At 39.7% G+C, this 18885-nt stretch overlaps 1 protein-coding gene across 2 annotated transcripts in view; it reads right to left on the minus strand.

The window, feature by feature from the left end:
* Window positions 1-794: 794 nt before the first annotated feature.
* Window positions 795-18885, minus strand: part of LOC109035877 (organic cation transporter protein) — a 58008-nt gene continuing 39917 nt past the window's right edge. The window contains exons 9-11 of one of the 2 annotated variants that reach the window (XM_072305562.1): window positions 16220-16434; window positions 4306-4487; window positions 2942-3088 (exon numbers count right to left, since the gene is read on the minus strand). In XM_072305562.1, coding sequence (XP_072161663.1) covers window positions 2945-3088; window positions 4306-4487; window positions 16220-16434 — 541 coding nt within the window. In that variant the 3' untranslated portion in view covers window positions 2942-2944. Of the gene's footprint in view, window positions 3089-4305; window positions 4488-16219; window positions 16435-18885 lie in introns of both variants that reach the window. The other variant, XM_072305563.1, reaches the window with a different exon arrangement.

Below are 18885 nucleotides of genomic sequence, written 5' to 3' on the forward strand. Positions count from 1 at the left end.
ATTTTCCTGACTTCTGTTAACTTTCCCATCATTAAATATCCCTCATAATATTGAACCTCATCTACTGAGATGAATCAAACATCAAAATGTGCCATTTTTATTTGCAAATTTCGTGTCCGCCTCCGCCCGTTTGCTCGTTCTTCTGTGCGTCGTTGTCCTGCAATTTTGATGATTTCAGCCTTGGAGAATTCGTGTATAAAGCGTGCATGGACGTCCGGCAAGACAATGGTAATAATAATAAAAAAAAGGAAGAAAAAAAAAACAGAACGGACGAAAATGTTGCGTCAAAATGGTTTTCGATTTATTAGAAATTATTTAGGGAAATTCGCGGAGACTCTCTAGAAAGATTTTGTGTAGCTTTTTAAAAACACTGATTAAAAATAAATCATAAAATAGCTGCAAAACGTTGCAATCAAAGAAAAATACGCTTCATTTTGCGTGCAGTCGTGCACCCATCGGTTTTTGAATACACGTATAATTCTTTAAATAACTTAAACATAATTGTTCTAAAATTTTTTACGTGCAGTTTTTCGTCAGTGGTTGGCGGCCGCGTAGCGGCCACAGGCCCCTAGTTGACTATAAGTCGTTAGGTAAACCCAAAATATTTCAGTCCAAACGGAGGTAACGAGAATTTGAAGTCTCTCTTTCAAAGAAAGTTGATTACAGACCAAATCACCTAAAATTTTGATACGTCATTTCTGAGCTTAAAATGGTCAAACTATCAAGTAGATTTTTTTAACGCTTATCGAATGTGGACGAATTAAACGGAGCAAAAAAAAATATGATGCGAGTAGTTGTACTTGTTCATAAAATGTATTGTTTAGTTTTTACAATTGAGTTGTACAAAATTGTACACGCCCTTAATCAGCAATAAAGAAACTGACAAAAAATAAGTAAATAAAAAATAGAAAAATAATGCTTTTCTCTTCTTCAAGCTGAACCCGCAGTCGGGCGAACCCATTTCTTCAGCTAAAAGAGACGAAGTTCAGTTTGGTAAATCGAAGGTCTGTTTCAGTGGCGAGGCGTGAGTGAAACAAGTCTGCGCTAAAAAGTATGCTATTGAGCAAGTCGACGGTGTAAGTCGGCAATCACACAACTCGGTTTGCGACGTCATAGACTACCTGTCATACTTTATTTTTTGAACGGAAAACTACTCAACGGCAATTTTTTAAAACTGCCATGATTTTTCTTCTCTGTGCGAGGAAAATTCTGCAAAAACTTCATGGAATGATATCAATTTGTTCTCTTTTAAAAAAATAACATAGAAGCGGAGATTTTCAAGCACCGCAAACGACATATCGACGGTGAAACTATCAAACCACGTATCTCGTTTGCGGTGTTTAAAAATCTACGCTCACATTTTATTTTTTTGAAGTAGACCAAATCAATATCATTCCTTGAAATTTTCACGGAAATTTCTCCGCACAAATAGGAAAAATCACAGAAATTTTCAAGACTGGGTGTTAAGTAGTTTTTCATTTAAGAAATAAAGTATGACAGGAAGTCTGCGACGTCGCAAACCGAGATACGTGGTTTGGTAGTTTCACCGTCGATATGTGATTGCGGACTTACGCCGTCGAAGTGAATTTAAAACAGATGCCGCGGTTGGAAACAAAAATAAAGTATCTTTCACGCCACTTCTCGGAGCAAACTAAAAAAGCAAACTGCTCAGACGTATTGTTCCCCTTCAGCAATCGTGCTAAAAGCCCCGTTGCATTTTTAGGTCGCGCTAAAGTTCCATTTTATTTCGTTTTACTCTTCACTCACGTCTTCATGTGCGAGGAGCTTGATAACTCGCAAAGAGTATAACGGAACGCTTGCTTGCATCATACTTAGGCAGTACCGAGTCGTGAAAGATCGATTATCGATGTATACCCATTTGAAGCTATGGTAAAGAATCGATTTAGAAGGTGTTCGTTGCGAACACCAGCTTCATCGATCATTCTCCATAGGTTTAAATGGTAGATCAATATATCGATGGTGAAACTACGAAACCACGTATCTCGGTTTGCGACGTCGCAGACTTCCTGTCATACTTTATTTTTTCAATGAAAAACTACTATATGCCCAGTCTTGAGAATTTCTGTGATTTTTCCTCTTCGTGCGAAGAAAATTCTGTGAAAATTTCAAGGAATGATATTGATTTGGTCTATTTCAAAAAAATAAAATGTGAGCGTAGATTTTTAAACACCGCAAACGAGATACGTGGTTTGGTAATTTCACCGTCGATATTTATCGCAAAGCACGCCACGCCACTGGTTTGTTCAACGGCACGAGGTCTCCGTTCACCGATCCAAAAAACTCCATTCAATCCGGAACAAGTTGCACATGAACCAGACTTATTCAGTTCGTGGAACTAAGCTTTCAATTCTATCAATAGGTCAGTTGCACTGGTCACAGAATTTTATTTTGATGGTTGATTCTTGTAGATTAGCTAAAAATATTAGGATCAGTCCAAACCGCAACTTTCTATGTTCAGTATCAAGCGAGATGTTGTCCTTTGAGAAGTCGGGTTTTTGACGTCATCCACCGCGGTGGTGACACCCTTGGTTTCTTCCGCCTTGGTTTTATCAGTCAGGGGGACACACATCAGCACTGGTTACTCTGCGTAAAACGCGGACGAAAGCAAGGTGGAATAAACCAAGGGTGTCACTACCGCGGCGGATGACGTCAAAAACCCGACTTTTCAAAGAACGATATCTCGATTAATATTGAACGATTAATAGTTGCGGTCCGAACGGATATTATTATTTTTTGCTAATCTACAAGAATCAATCATCAGAACACGATTCTGTGACCAGCGCAACTGACCCACTGAAGAAGTCGGTTCGCTCGATTCATAGCTGATTCCTTTGAACCGAAAAGCACCTCTTGAACTTATCGATTCGCGTAACCGACATTTCCTTTTCTCCTTGCAATTGATCGCATCTGGCACGTTCTGTAGTTACTTGTCCATGTTCTGGGCATCCTCTACTGTGTCCGGCAGTTTCCGGTGAAGAGTTTCCGGGAACAGCGACGCCAAGGCGCCAGCCGTCAGTGCCACTGCGGCGAATAACAATATTGGCACCTGAGTTCCGAAATACGTTGCCTGCGAAAAAAAGGAAATATTTTACCAAGATTTTCCTTGAGGTGCTAGAAATGGAGGTGTTGCATGTGTGAGGAATTTGCGATTTGACTGTTGATTCTTGTGTAAAAGTTCGCGAGAAACACGATGGTGCTACTGCTTTTCTCTGAAATCAACTCCCAAGCTCAAGAAAAGCTCTCAAGTTGAGGCAAAAATGGAGGGGATATCCCACGCTATCCTGAGAGTCCACCTCTACATCAAGACGAACTCTCCATGCAAAACATAGGGAGCAATTACATTAGCAGGGATGCCGTGTTTTCAGTCTTAGAGTCCTCAAATAAAGTGGCAGCCCCGTCCCTTTCTTTGCATAGAGAGTTTGTCTTCATGTAGAGGTGTACTCTCACGATAGCGTGGGATATCCCCTCCATTTTGGCCTCACTTTGAGAGCCTTTTTTGAGCTTGGGAAATGATTTCAGAGAAAACCAGTGGCACCATCGTGTTTCTCGCAAACTTTTACATAAGAATCGATGGTCAAATCGCAAATTCCTCACAAATGCAACATCTCCATTAAGGTGATTCAATGGACGTCATATTTTGTAAGAAAACAAAAAGGAAATTAAGTTGATTGATGGAAGCGGTTGGTTGCAATGAACGAAGGAGGTAAGTAATGCACTAACTAACTATTGGCAACCCACGTGGGACCCTATAGTTAGTCCATCATAAATGATAATCACTCGAATTTTTTAACAGTAATCTGCAAAAGGTTACATATAATAACGCTTTCTAATGCGATTTATTGCTCTACTCCTCAATTAATATTAAGTAAATTTCGAGAATGTGCTTTTAATTTTTGTTCCGCGGTAAAAAGTCAGCGTAACAGACAGCACATTATCGGACATTTATATAATAAAATTGAAAAGTAGAGCGATAAATCATTGAAAAGCGTTATGATACGAGACCCTGTGTAGATCAATGCAAAAAAATTCGAGTGATTACCATTACCAATAAAAATATGTCCGAAAAATGTGTCGTCTGTTACGGCGACAAAACTATTCCAGTTGTCGTGAAACCACCCATGAAGGGACTCTAATGAGCCCTGCGTGATTTACGAGCTTTACTCTTAAAATGTGATTTCAGTTTTCCGTATCTCTTGCGTGCAAGAGACCCACTCTGTGATTGGAGGGACCGGTCAACTCACATTCTACGAGAGGAAAATTCCATATGACAAAAAATTAACGTACGAGAAGCGGAGTTTGCGGTGCAATCATAGATCCAACGCGACCGAGCATTGAACAAGTGCCGAGCAAGGAATTACGGAGCTCTGTTGGAAACATCTCAATTGTGAAGACGTAGATGACCGTGAACGACATCGTGATTACGAGCTTCCCGATCATGTACAAGCTCATCCGAAGCATCACCATCTCTGCAAACGAAAACAAGCAGAAAAGTCCAACATGAATATGTTGGAAAAGCGTGCCGAATAACTAAAATGTTGGACACATACCTACTATTTTCACGTCTTTGTTATTTGCATCAATTGGTACTTTTTGCTAAATTTGGGAGAAAATATTGATTCATGAACGTTGAATGTAAATTGATTTTAAAGATTCCGTCCAATTATCTTGATTTTAAGCTGATATGCGGCATTTCGTACGACCGTGATTTGGGCGAACTGCCGTGCATCGAAATCGCGCTGAGTTAATCTCTTTGGATTTCGAACTGTAACTTCTCTCCTATTCGGCCGATTTTTACAAATGAGGTCTCTTTTTATTTGTACTTTAACGGAAAGTAAGGAAAAACTCGCTAAATAGACGGAAAACAATTTTTGTGAAAATTTGGTGGATCCTGGCGTCACGGTGAATGGTTAATCGGGCGTGGAAGATAATAGGTTCGACGAGGCGACCCTCTCCTCGCCGTCTTTTATTGCCTTGCTCGAAACCTGACACCCAAAGCTGTATCGGGAGATAACTGCAGTGGTTTGAGTGGATTTCTGCAGGGGCCACGGTTAGTACATGGTATAAAGAGTCACGAGGCTCATCACTGATTGCACTTGCAGTGCAAGACGCTCATTGGCTGAACAGTTTTGGCGGGAAAGAAGGTTCTAGAGTTGAGTCCTCCGAGCGTAAGAAAGCTTCTATGAGGTTTTTGTCAAATGAAATAATACGGTTTTGACAGGAAAATGTTCTCAAGGGTTCCCAATTAGCAGTTCAGTCGGTTTTTTGGTAAGAGACCATCAGGGCTTGACAGTATAATGGTTCAAAGACAAGAAAACGGGTCTGAGGAAAAAAATATTTGGACGGCCCGTTGAATAGCATTGGTTGATCGGTGTGCTGTACTATGGTACATCCGAGTGATTTCAAAAAGCGAGCCCTAGTGGCACGCTTAAAAATGAAATTGCAGCAAAAACACGGGGTACAGGCTGTGAATAAAAACAAGCGGTGAACTCCAACGCAATACCGTGTTGATGAAGCGCGTCGTTAACCCGCACATATCAGCCCCATTAGTTTTCATTTACAGAGATTTCAAAATAGACAAGCAGCACAACAAGAGAGTTCACGATCCATCACTGCGAGGTCAACGACGCACCATGACGAAACCGTGTATTGCGAATGTAGAAAGCCATTCGAACGAGTTGAAGTTTCTTGATCTGCCTCATGCCGCGATCACACGCTGAAATAAGCCCTGCATGGATAGACAATCAAATTCCGAACCAATTCCGATCAAAGTAGACATGCTGATGACTGGTGGTCACCACTTACCATCAAATTTTGACGGGCCGCACTTTTTTGTTCAAAGTAAGATCAGAACGGAGTGCCACCATCATCATTTCCTGCCACAGGAAACATTTTTGCCAAGTTTATATTTTAAAATGAAGCAAATTAATGTGTTTAAGACTGATGACTCCCGACACTTTGATGCTACTTTGATCGGATTTGTTCGGGAATTTGATCGTCTATATCCAGGGCTTAAAGGAGCTGAATGTGGCTTGAATGTGGAAGTCATCGGTCCGATGCCTGAATTTTGCGCGTGACGCGCAAAATTCAGCAACCATCGGACTAATGTTGAATTTTTCTGAACTATTCGAGTAGATTTGATACACATCTGGATGAAAATAACTCGAATTTGCTAAATTTCAGCCGTTGGGCGATGACTGTTGACTTCCACATTTAGCTGCTAAATTCAGCGTGTGATTGCGGCATCAAGCAAAATCTTATCAGATTCTTGAAGAAAAGTGCTACGGAATAATTTAAGCGAGGAAAAGAAAAATTCTGTCGAACTCCTGAAAGATAAAGTCGATTTAAAGGTATTTTGGGGCTAAAATAACCAAATCACCGGTATTATAAATCGCGTTGTAATATTGAAAAGAAATTGACTCGATATAAATGCAATTGCGTTAAATTTGTCTTGATTTTGTTATTTTATACGTCTTTCCATGCAAAGAAGTTCATGTCCATGCTTTATTCATTCATGAATTGAAAGTAAGCAATCTACATCCCGAAAATCTACCGATTTGCCGTAATAAATCGCAGGAACTTGTTATACCAGGTCGATGTACCCACTCGCAGGCCCGCCACATCCCATCTCGGGCCCTGGTACCAATTTTCTGGCCCGGGCCCCTAGCACAGGGAGGGGGGGGGTCCGAGGGGCCTCCCCCGGGAAATTTTTGAAATTTTAAATCTATTTGGACGCATTATGAAGCTCTTATGATGGGGATTTTCCATCAATTTCTGCAGAATAATTACGCCTTTTTGTTTACTTTCAGCACCAAAAATTTTCGAATTGTTGCATTCAAAACATCTATAAATTTTTTTTGAGGGGGCAGATGATAATTTTCAATTCTATGGGGAGCCGGGCCCCCCTGGACTCCCCTTTCGTACGTCTATGGCAAGGGAGTTAAGCCATTGAAGTCGAGGATGCCCAGAAAGGAGCCTCTTAGCATCCGACAACGGAAGAAAATGAAACACAGTTGCTAAAAATATCATTCTACATATACTCAAATTCTTGAAAATCTCTAAAAAAGTAAGAAAAATTTTATAGTGCCCTAGCGTGTTTTTGAAACTTTATTCACCTTTTGCGGAATTTTTAGGGTAATTTTTTCACTTTTCCCTACGAGACAAGGGTTACACATGAATTCGTAGTGGTTTGTCACCTGCGTCACGGGCCCCTCCAGGGCCCGGGCCCCGGTACCAAGGACCCAGTATCCCCCCCCCCCTTGTGGCGGGCCTGCCCACTCGTATTGTAAAAATTGGCAGTAGAATCTGTGTTTCAAAATACCATGACCTACAGCATGCTCTAAGATTCCCAATAGCTTCTATAGCCGGCTACACAATTTCTTATAGCCTTTTATAGCCGATGGTGATTGAGCAGCTCACAGCCAGGCGATAAAGTGTATGCTAAACGTTACTAATTACGAATGCTAGGACTTAGTGAGTTTTTGAACAACTGCTCTCTTTTTGGGCCGTAGTATCTTGGTTTATTCTGCGAGAAAATCTCCGTACTTTTGATGGATGCCTGCCATTCCTAATATATTACAGTGCCTTCAGTCTCGTATGATACTGTGCAAAACCTCTGGTGTGAAATAGTTGCTTCAAGCGCCGTGGCACGCTGCGGCGCGGCAGGCGGGCAGCCATCGCAAAACGCGCATTGGCGCCTACAAACCTAACAGGGATACTTCACGCGTTGCGCAATGCGTGAAGTATCCCTGTTAGGTTTGTAGGCGCCAGTGCGTCGCCGCTCCGCTTTATGTCAGGCTCTACTATTTAATCTGGCGGAGTCAGCGTTATTCAACTCATGATTTTGAAATGTTTGCACATCCTGTATGGATTATTCTCATTTTAATTGATGAAAAAAAAATATGTATCAAAAGAAAATATAATGTGTGTTTTGTAAATATTAAGGTGGTTCTGTATCGAACTTAATGATTTCCGAAGCACACGAATTTCTACACAACTTCTTATAGCCTTTTATAGCCGATGGCGAAAAAGCAACAGCCAGGCGATAAAGTGTAAAGCCTTCGATGGGAACTATAGCCCGGCTGCATACTTTTTTATCGTTTCGTATAGCCCGGCCGTATGATTTTCTCCGCATTCTACAGCCAGCTATATGACTTTCTGTAGCTTTCTTTAGCCGGCTATAAAAATTCCTATGGTATTTTGAAACACAGCTCTTATCGCCAATTTTTACCAGGGGTAGAATAAATGATAATCGTTTATTACATGAATATCCAAAAAGAGGATGTAATTACTCGTGCAATCAGAGAGAATAAAACAAAAACATCAGAGAAATTCATATGCAACGAAACCATCAAAAATCACAAGTGGGCTCATAGCGATTCGGAACTCGAGTTATACAGTCTTTAAGCAGTTTTTTAGACCACTGCGACAATGATAATCTTCTTTAGAAGCAAATATGAACTTCTGCTATTTCAGTGAGTCAAGTCGTGAAAAGAGATGCACGGTTGTCGCTTTCCTCCACCCGATGGGACTGACGACCCAGTCAAATGCGTTTTTAAAGAAATGATCGATCCTTATCATTGCTTCATCTCCATATATTTATTAATGTGCAAATGACGGCACGCTCCGGTGACATGCAAGATTTTGTGACAAAATAATTTTTGTCCTGGGAGTCTCCAAGATATTTACATTATAGTGATCGAATGTCCAACTACTCGGAAAAAGGGCTCAGGGGGGTCGGGGGTCGGGGCGAATTTTCATGGCTAGTAAAACTTGTGATAGATGCTATTCTCGCGTTAAAGGATTGTCATGTTTGCGGTATTTAAAAATCTCCCACCCCCTTTTTATATTTTTTGATGGAGAACAAATCAGTATCATTCCTTGCACTGTTCACAGTTTTTTTTGGACAGAGAAAAAACTCAGGGAGGTTTTCAAGAATTGACGTTGAGCAGTTTTCCATTTAAATAATAAAGTATCACAGGGAGTCTGCAACGCCGCAAAACGAAATGTGGTCTGGTAGTTTCACCGTCGATTTATTCTGCCGTGCTAAAGAAAAACGTCGTATGAACATTCGAGAGTTGCCAAATTTTCTCCAGTAAAATGTTTATTTTTAAGGAAAGTCTTGAATCTTTCCTCTTGAGGTTTTCAGATATCTTAGATCTGCTCGTGAATAAAATTCTCTGAAAAATTGGAGGAAAAACATTCCAAGATCTCCCTGAAAAGTTTTCATTTATCCACGGGAATTTGGCAACGTTTATACGGCGTTTCACCTAAGTACGGTAGTATTGTGGTGCTTAATTTCGTGCCCTGCTTCGTGGTTCAGCATTATGTACCATCATCTTTATAAATGAATTCATTTTATTTACGCCAGTAACGTGACGTCATCAGTGACGTCATGCTGACGTTAGAGTGATGTCACGTTGTCGCGATGACGTTAGACTGGCATCTTATAAATTTTTTCCATAAATGAGTGTGAGTTCGACTGGACCTTGACGTGACCTCTCACACGGAGAAAATGCCCCCCTGCATGGGACCCGAAGTTGTGGTCATATGGATCTCTGAAGTTTTCTGATCACGCATCCAAAAACTTGAGGTCGAGCTGCCGAAGTTCGGGTCAGACATCTGAAGCACTTCGCTATGCACCAGAGTACTTCAGATGTATGACCCGAACCCTTCGGTAAATATCGAAGTACTTAGATGTCTGACCCAAACTTCGGCAGCTGGACCTCAAGTTTTAGATGCGTGATCCGAAAACTTCAGAGATCCATATGACCTCAACTTCGGGTCCTACGCACGAAGTTTTTTTCTCCGTGCAGCATAGCGTGAGAAATATAGGGGGGAAAACTGTTTTTGAACCGCTCAGAACGGCGCGTGCACCGTGCGCGTACACCCCTTTCTATAAAAAAGCCTTTTGCGGCCTAACATTATAACACCACAAAAAGATACAGTAATGCATATAGCCGGTCACTTTTTCTGAAGCAGCAAGCAAGAGATTAAATGGAAAACAAAACAAAAAAATAGGAACACCCTAGTAGCAGAGCTTAATTCACAGTATATAAACGAAGTATAACCGTTACATAAAGAGCGTATTTATATAAAGAATGTATAATCAAAGTATAACGGTTATATAAAATGTATATATAAAGAGCGTATTTATATAAAAAATGTATAACTGAAGTATAACGGTTATATAAAACATTTTACAAATAAATTTTATATAAACTAATTATGAAGGTTATTCACGCAATTTATAAAATTATTTGATAAATAACGGTTATACGACGGTGGTTTCTTTTGAACATCCCGTTACTTAACCGTTATATAACCATTATATGAGTGGTATACTTTCGTTAAATTTCTTTTGATATAAATCTGCTACTAGGACAGTGTGCGAATGAGCCACGCGAATTTTTCACTTCATGAAAATAGGAAAAAGTACTTTCGACGAATCGTCATTACCTACCGCCCGATGCGTGGAATCCGATTTGTAAGCTCAAAACAAAAATGAGGCCCACAGGGTGCTCTTCATTTATTGTTGCCAGATTAAGCACTGTTCCCCATGTAAACCCATATTAAATATCTCACTTTGATGGCACAACCTAGCATCTTTGTATCCACTCAAGATATCTGGAGCAACCATTGTTGCTTAGTCATTTACTTTTTAGGCAGATTTCGAAGAAATATCTACCTATTCCACACAACGCGAACTCGTAATTTTCGAGAATTTTTGCCGACAGAGCATCAGTCTAGACTCTAAAAGCCCCTTCGTTAAAAAATATAGCCTTTCAAAAGGGCACGACATATGTAGCTGTAAAAGTGGGATCTAACGCGCCTTTCCGACCGGTTTTCTCGAACTATCCTTACGATAGAAACTACGTGGGGGGAAGCCACAAGTCAAATGTGATAAAAAATGATATTTTTCGGTACTCATTTGCAGTGATATTTTTACTTATGCGAGACGCGTTTCGGAACTTACCGGAAACTTTTATTTTTTATCCATACGATACTGCTACAAAATGAGACTAAGCATGGTTCTTTTACTTCAATGAGGTCTAGATCAGGTTTCATTTTTGTTGAAAATAGGTTCATCCCTTAGTCTAGAACCTGTCAAGGTCATTAAGGAATGATTTTCAAACTTGTACAAACGTGGCCGCGGTGATACCTCTATAGACTCGTCCTGTCAAAACAGCCCATATTCATCTACCCTCTAAAACCACCCCTTATTCTGAAAGTTTCAAGTCCAAAAGAGGGTTGATATTTCGACCCATTAGGCTCGTCAGGCACAACTATTTTCACTGAAATTTTCAGTCGAAATCTACCTTTTCGTTTTCACTGTTGCTGGAAGCCGTTTTTTTAAATTCCATACCAGCATTCTTTTGTTAAAATCAAATGTGGGGTCGAACATTGTAATCAAGATGGCGACAAAAATATCAACTCGGAGGAAAAATTCATGATTGAAACCCTTTATTGTTGTCGTGGTTGGAACTAGGATCTTTTTGTGGCGGTTAGGCATCGCAGAGCGCCAGAGAGCACTGTGAGAGTGACTCTTATGTATGACAAATGTATTCCTTTTCAAATTTCAGTCTAAAATTGAAAATTGTGCAATTTGAGGCCCCCAAGGTTTAGCCATTAACATTTGATAGCGAAAACAAAAATGAGTCTCATTGTGTTGAAAAACTGCGCAAAGAGCTGGAATTCCTGGTTGTTCCCACCTCTATGGCATAATTATTTATTTTACTGATGGTTTAAATGCCTTAATATTATTTTCCCTTGTATCGGAATCACGTGGTAACGCTGCGGCTGGGTATGCGTTTTATGGTCAATTCACCTAAATGAAAATTTACTCTCAGTTTCAAACATTTCTGAGTCGGTTGAGAAATATTTTATGAAAACTGATTGATTCCAGGTGCGATGACTCTCTTGCAAAACATGTGCAAAACTAACGAAAAGAAAGGGAAAAAAGACACAAACCTATTCCCTCCCCCAAAAAATATCGGATGCATGTATGCCGACGGTTCAAATGTTGTTGTCATTTTTCTTATTTTTTCCTCTCCGTTTCACATTATTTTAATTCGTTTTTTCTTCTTGTTAGTTTTTACCTGTAATTGTTTTTATGTTTTTAAAGGATTGAAAATAGAGTTGTCTAGCTTCAAATGTCTCGGTTTTTTTACATATTTTTTTTCCTGCAGCTGTTTCCCCGAATTGAAGTGAATTTAATGATGTATTCTCAAGTTGATCAAGTGCTTTTTAGTGTATTTTCCGAAGAAAATACACTATTGCATTCTCCCATGATGTCGGACCCAGACCCGAGACCTTGTGAAGAGCACCGATCACGGGTCGTAGATCACGAAAACATGCCATTCAAATTCATGTGTATATGTCGCAGGCAATTAGTCAAATCAGGCATTTAGTCAAATGCCTAGGCAAATAGTCAAATTTTACCGAAAACCCACTTTGGCTATTCGCCTAGGCAGTTGATAAAGTGCCTAGGCATTTGATAAAGAGCCTAGGCATTTGACTAAATGCCGTATGGCCTTTAGGCAAATAGTGAAACTCGTTAAAAATCAGGCAAATAGTCAAATTAGCAATTAATACGAACAATTTACTCACCGAAGTCATTTGTTGGAGCAACTAAGCTGATGGTGGCATCTTGAGGAGCATTTGACGTTGTTCTTGAAGCACAGACAACGTCGAGTACCACATTGTTTTTTGCTTGGCTTACAGGAACACTTCATAACACCTTGGCCGCCAAACATAGAGCCGGCTGCAACCGCCTCACGGATCGATATGAATTTTTCTCGCGGAATTTGTGAAAAGTCGAAATCAACACAGTCGATTCGTCGAAGGTCAGGTCTGGCGCACCAATTTTTTATGATTCCACCAATAGTTCCGACTTGGTAAACTCCGTTACGAATATCTGTTACGAAACCTTGTACATTCTGATGATCAAGAGGCCCTCTATCGACTTTTGGGACGGCTAAAATAACTTTGTCTTCTATTTGTAAATCATCAAACAGTTTTTCACTTGATTCTGCCATGCCAGCTGCTGCATCTTTTTGCCTTTCATGAGTTTCAGAACGTGTCTGACGAATTACTATTTCATTCTGGCATAAGTTACAAAGGAAGGTAGGGGATGTTTGCCGTCTCGAGGGTAGTTTGCCCACATTGTGCATGGCAGACATTAGGACATGTCGAACACTGTTCAGTTTTACCACCTGTCTGACAGTTACAGCAAGGGACATCATTTATGTCATCTTCCAATCTAGCAGCTTTTTCTACAGGTGCATCCGATGGTTCCGGCTCATTTGAATCCCTAGAGCGTTTTCTTTCTTCATTCCCTTTGTTCTGCAAGTTTTCCAAATCTTCTTCAGTCGTTAATTTAGCAAGAATGGAGGATGGTATATTGCACTCCGCTCAGCCCCGGTCAGAATACTCTCTGGCCCCGGTCCGTTCATTTGACTATGTGCCTGATCACCTCTCGGCATTTTGTCAAATGCTCAGGCATTTAATAAAATGCCTAGGCATTTAATCAAGCGCCTAGGCATTTAGTCAAATGCCTAGGCAAATAGTAAACTTCGTTAGTTTCTTACATTTCTTGACTATTTGCCTAGGCATTTGACTAAATGCCTGATTTGACTAATTGCCTGCGACATATATATATAATATATATAATATATGTATGTATGTATGTATGTATGTATGTATGTATGTATGTATGTACCACCAAAATTCTAAGACTCTTCACCTCTCTTAATTTAAAAATCTAAATTTTCGTTTATACTCCCATTTTCAAAATTATCTGTAAAGACGTTAATAGCCCTAGTCCTGGGGGGGCTTGGGGGGGCGAAGCCCCCCAAAAACCGGCGCGGAGCGAAGCGGAGCGCCGGTTTTTTTACTTATATTTTTTTAAAGCACGTCTGTGATGCACCTAATCCATTTAAACATCATAGATCGACAGTAAAACTACCAGTCTACGTACTTACCTCGGTTTGCGACGTCGCAGACTTCCTGCAATACTTTACTTTTTAAACGAAATAGTACTCAACTTTAATTCTTGAAAAGCTCCTTGATTTTTCTTCTTTGTGTAAAAAAAGTTCTGTGGGAACTTCAGAGGAATGATACTGATTTGTTCTTCAAAAAAATAAAATGGGGCCGGAGGTTTCTTAACACTCCAAACGAGATACGTGATTTGGTATAGTTACACCGTCGATATCCTCTGAGCCACTTAAAATCACAAGGTGAACCCTCAGTAAAATTGGCTCATTTGACATCTTCTAACGCCATAATGGCTCTGATATGAGTTTTGTATAGCAATGTAATGTGTCACAGGCTACATGCGTCACATCACTGTGGCATGATAGCGACATCAGAATGACATTCCCAAGTAGCAGTGATCGCGATAAATAGCGATTTTATCGGTTGATTATCGCGATTATAACGGTGGCAATTTATTGCAATATTATCAAAAAAAAATTGCAATTTATGGCAATTAAATCGCTATGCTTCGCAATTTTTTCTTCAATAAAATCGCGATCAATTATCGTCGTTAAAATCGAGATTAAATCGCCAAATATCGCGATTTTTATTTCGAAAATATCGCGCCGGGCGATAAAATCGCGATTTTATCGCGATAAGATCGAAGATAATCGCTTAGATGTTTATGATCCTAGCGATTTTATCGCCGATAAAATCGTAACATATCGCGATTTTTCCGTTGAAAAATGCTACTTGGGTTATTTGTGAGATAAAAAGTCTGAACCGCGAGTCTGGTGTTAAATGTATGGATTTCATTTTGCAAAACGGAACCAAGAGCGTTCCGATGTCGCTAAGATTGTACAACTTTTTTAACCTTGCAAATATAAATACTGATCATCTAAGCAATTTTTATCTTTACTCTCGATAAATTATAAATTCCAGACGAAAAGTACCTTTATAAAATTAATTTTTTGCATGGTTTCAGTATTTTATTGCGAAGAATGTAAGTTGCACAATCCTAGCAACAGAGAAAGGCTTTCGGTTCCTCTTTGAAAAATGCAATTCATACATAGACGATTCGCTTCCTGTAACCGTGCTCTGGGGTTTAGGATCTGTTCCTTTGATTCACGCAGCCAAGGATTGATTCAATCAAACCAAACCATAGAGAAAGCTTCATTGCCAAAACCGTGACATAGTGGATCGCGAGTTAATTAAAGAGGTCGGACATGAAATTTTTGACTAAAACGGCAAAGTTCCATGTTTCTCTTGTCGCATTTTAAATACGTATTAAGAGGTGCTTCAGAAAGCAAATTTTACGAGGAAACCAATGGAGCCACTTTTAAAACCTCAAAATTTTGTATAAACGGAGTTATAAGCGTTTAAAGTTTCCAAAGTTTGTCCGACCTCTCCTATCGAATCAACCCACTGTGCGTGAGTGCGGTTACACGGTGAGGGAACCAAATAATACCAACGATGTTGAAGATCCTTACGGTTCATCCTCGTACGACCGAATTTTGTTTCTCAGTGAAGTAATTTAATCTAGAATCCGTTTGATGTCTCACTAAAAGATTCATTCATGATGACTCACGTTTACTAAGACTGCCGTGATAGCGAAGAGAGCAGTAGGTAAGTGAAAAATGAAGTTTTGGGAAAACGGTCTCAAAAGCCTCCGACCGAAAAAGTGTATTGAAAGAAGCCTCCGTATCTCTATCAAATTGCCACTAGTCGTCCGGAAGACTCCTACAAATCGTTCGGATGATTAAAAATCGACTCATTTTATTTCAATTACATAAAAAGGGTATTACTATCTTTCATGCTAGGCTATATTTAGGCAAGACAACTGTAAGTGCTATCCTCCGCATGCTTTCGTGGTTGCGTTCTGGACACACAACCAACACGTCTTCAGGTTAGGAATTCGCATAAGAGGGAGGCACTTTACTTAAAAGTCCTGTTTTCATTGGCTCTCTGGAGGAATGTTGTCACTTAATGCTGTCTTGCTTGAAACTACGTCATTTTTTGCGCACTCATAGCTTTCTCACATGTCTCGTTTTCATAATAGTGAGATGAATTTTTGCTGTTTTAGCTATTTCAGTGACTTTATCTGAAATACATTAGACGAACTTTGAAGGAGACTCGATTTCAAAAATTTTACTTTTACTGCTCTCTTCGCTATCACGGCAGCACGGCAGAAGAGTTGGAAGATCTCTATGGTAAAAGAGCTTCTTACCTGCAGGAACAAAAACGAACGCAAGGCAGACCAAACCACAGATAGAGAGGCTCAAACTTTCGGCTGGTCGTCTTCCGACTTTGTCCATGAGGAAATAAGTACCAATGTATGCCGGCAGCTCAACCCAACTCACAGCAATGTAGTTCAAGTATTTGTTACCAGCGATATCGGTCGCGTTCAGAGAGAGGCCGTAAAACACGAAAGTGTTCGCCACCCTAGAACAACATTCCACCGTTTCAGAGGTATCAATGCCAAGCTGCACACACGGGATACTGATCTGTAAACAGTGGCGTGGCGTGTATGATCGATTATCGATATATCCCCATCTAAAGCTATGGTAAAGAATCGATTATTAAGGTGTTCGGTGTAGACACCCTGTTTATCGATCCTTTACCATGGGTTAAATAGCAGATCATTCGATATATTGCAATGCACGCCCCGCCACTGCTTGTAAACGTTGATTGCACCGCGTTAAGCAAAAAAGAACCAAGTCACATCAGCCTTTACCAAATCAAACCGAGCACTTTAATTTTGTACATGAAAATGGTTATGCGGGGTTTGTGGAAATTCCGGTGAATTTTCTGCATACTACGAGGCAAATTCTTCAGAATTTTCAAAGGAATTCGCACCAACGTTCTCTTGTAAAATGTTGAGCTGCCCGGTTTTTGACAATAGCTGATGTGGCTTGGCTCCTTTCTGCTAAACGCGGTCTTATTTAGCGAGAAAAAAGCACATCCTCAAAGAGAGAAGAAAAATTAACGCTTTGAGCTTGTCGTCTCATTGACGGAGAAACGCATATTTTAATATCAAAACGAATAAGCGAAAAAAAGATGATCTCAGACCTCACTGGAAAAAAAACCACATTGGATCTAGAGTCCAGACTCTTGAAAACATTGACAAGGAAAAATACTCTTGATTGAATCAGATTTTTGCTTAAATCAAAAGGAAATCCGCTCAAATTAAGAGGCTTGGTTCTTGATCTAAGCAAAAATCCGATTGAATCAAGAGTACTTTTTCTTGTCGATGTTAGAGTCTGGACTCTAGATACAATGTGTTTTTTTCCAGTGCTGGGTGACGTTTTTTCCATTTTTTATTAAGAAAAAAAAGAAAAAAGAAAACAAAATTGAGCACCGCCTGTTTTTATTATACGGTGCGACGGTCTGCTTGATCGCAAGCTTTTCTGTGAGATTCAACTTTTAAGAAAAAAAATTCAATGGCCTTATAAGAGTAGGTGGCACAGAGCGATCCTAGTTGCAGAGTGGGTGGCTAAAGTAATGGATTAACTAACGCTATACCCATAAGGGACCCTATAGTTATTTCATCATTTTCCCTCAAGCCTATACAAATCACCCGTTTCAACCAATAGGATTGCTTCAGTTCCACTTTGTCTTCTTTGTCTATTGCTTTGTGTATCAAATTCAATAATCATTCGCATGTGACAGTAGGATTTGCTGGTTGAAATATTGTGGCGTTGAGATGCAACTACTTTCTTCTGTCTGCAAAACGACGAATGGAAAGTCAAGCATTTTGAAGATCTTGCTCTGATGATTTTTTATAATGTAAAAGTTCAAGGTGTTAAAATTGTAGTTTTCAAACAAGACACAGTTTGATCGACATTTAAAAAAATTTCCTTTGCCGATTACCTTTCTTTAGAAAAGGATCAACACACTCGAGGAGAAATTCTCCAGTGCATCCATAATCATGGAAACCCTATTTAAATTTTCCTCATTAAGTTTTCCCTTCAGAAGTCCTGACGCACTGGATGGATTCTGTTTTTAATCTTAGCTGCTTTAATTTTTTCAACTTTGTCTTCAACTTTTTATGAATAACCGAAAACCACGAGAGGTTAATGCTGGACCGCGCAAACTCTTAGAACCCCTCGCAATTTTTAAGGGACCCCTTCGTGGACTTAGTAGGTTAATCTAAATAGAGCAAGCTTATTGGGAACTATCCTTCTTGATCGATAGCCGTACAAATTATTAAAATCAGCAAGGTAGATCATTAGAATGTTCTGTGGAAAAACTGAACATTTACCTCAAGTATTTTTCGAATGGAGGTATCCACAACATTATCATGTAATATCAAAAAATCTGGGTTGCAGAAAATCTGAATATAGCGGGCTCATCCAAGAACTATCACCTGATAACAGCAAAAATCATGAAAATCGACCCAGTAGAATGGTAGAACGAACTGTGACAAACAATGGAAAAGTGGGAGATAAAAGAGCTTAAACGATAAACCGTTTAATTCCTCGGTTTGTGGATGAAAACTCAAATGAAATCATTTCAACGGACGAAGAGACATTTTTTGAAAATTTGGTAAATTCGTTTTAATACCAAAACAAAAATGGGGAAAAAAGATTGTCTCAGTTCTGGATGACGTTTTTTTATCCATTTTCCTTAAAAAAAAGAGCACCGCCTATTTTTAGTGCACAGCGCGAAGGTCAACTTTCAAAAAAACGACCTCGTCACAGGTTACACACGGAAAAAAAAATTAGCGCAGAGCTCTCCGCTTAGAAAAACAGCGCCAACACTACACTGCTGTGCTAAGGAAGAACGCCGTATAAAACCTTCACGCGTTGCCAAATTTCCTTTGATAAAACGCGAATTTCCTGGAAAACTCATGCAAACTCTCTCTCATCGAATTTTTCGAATAATTTTGCTCGC

This window comes from Bemisia tabaci, chromosome 10, assembly GCF_918797505.1.
Source record: "Bemisia tabaci chromosome 10, PGI_BMITA_v3".
Taxonomy (NCBI): Eukaryota; Metazoa; Arthropoda; class Insecta; order Hemiptera; family Aleyrodidae; genus Bemisia; species Bemisia tabaci.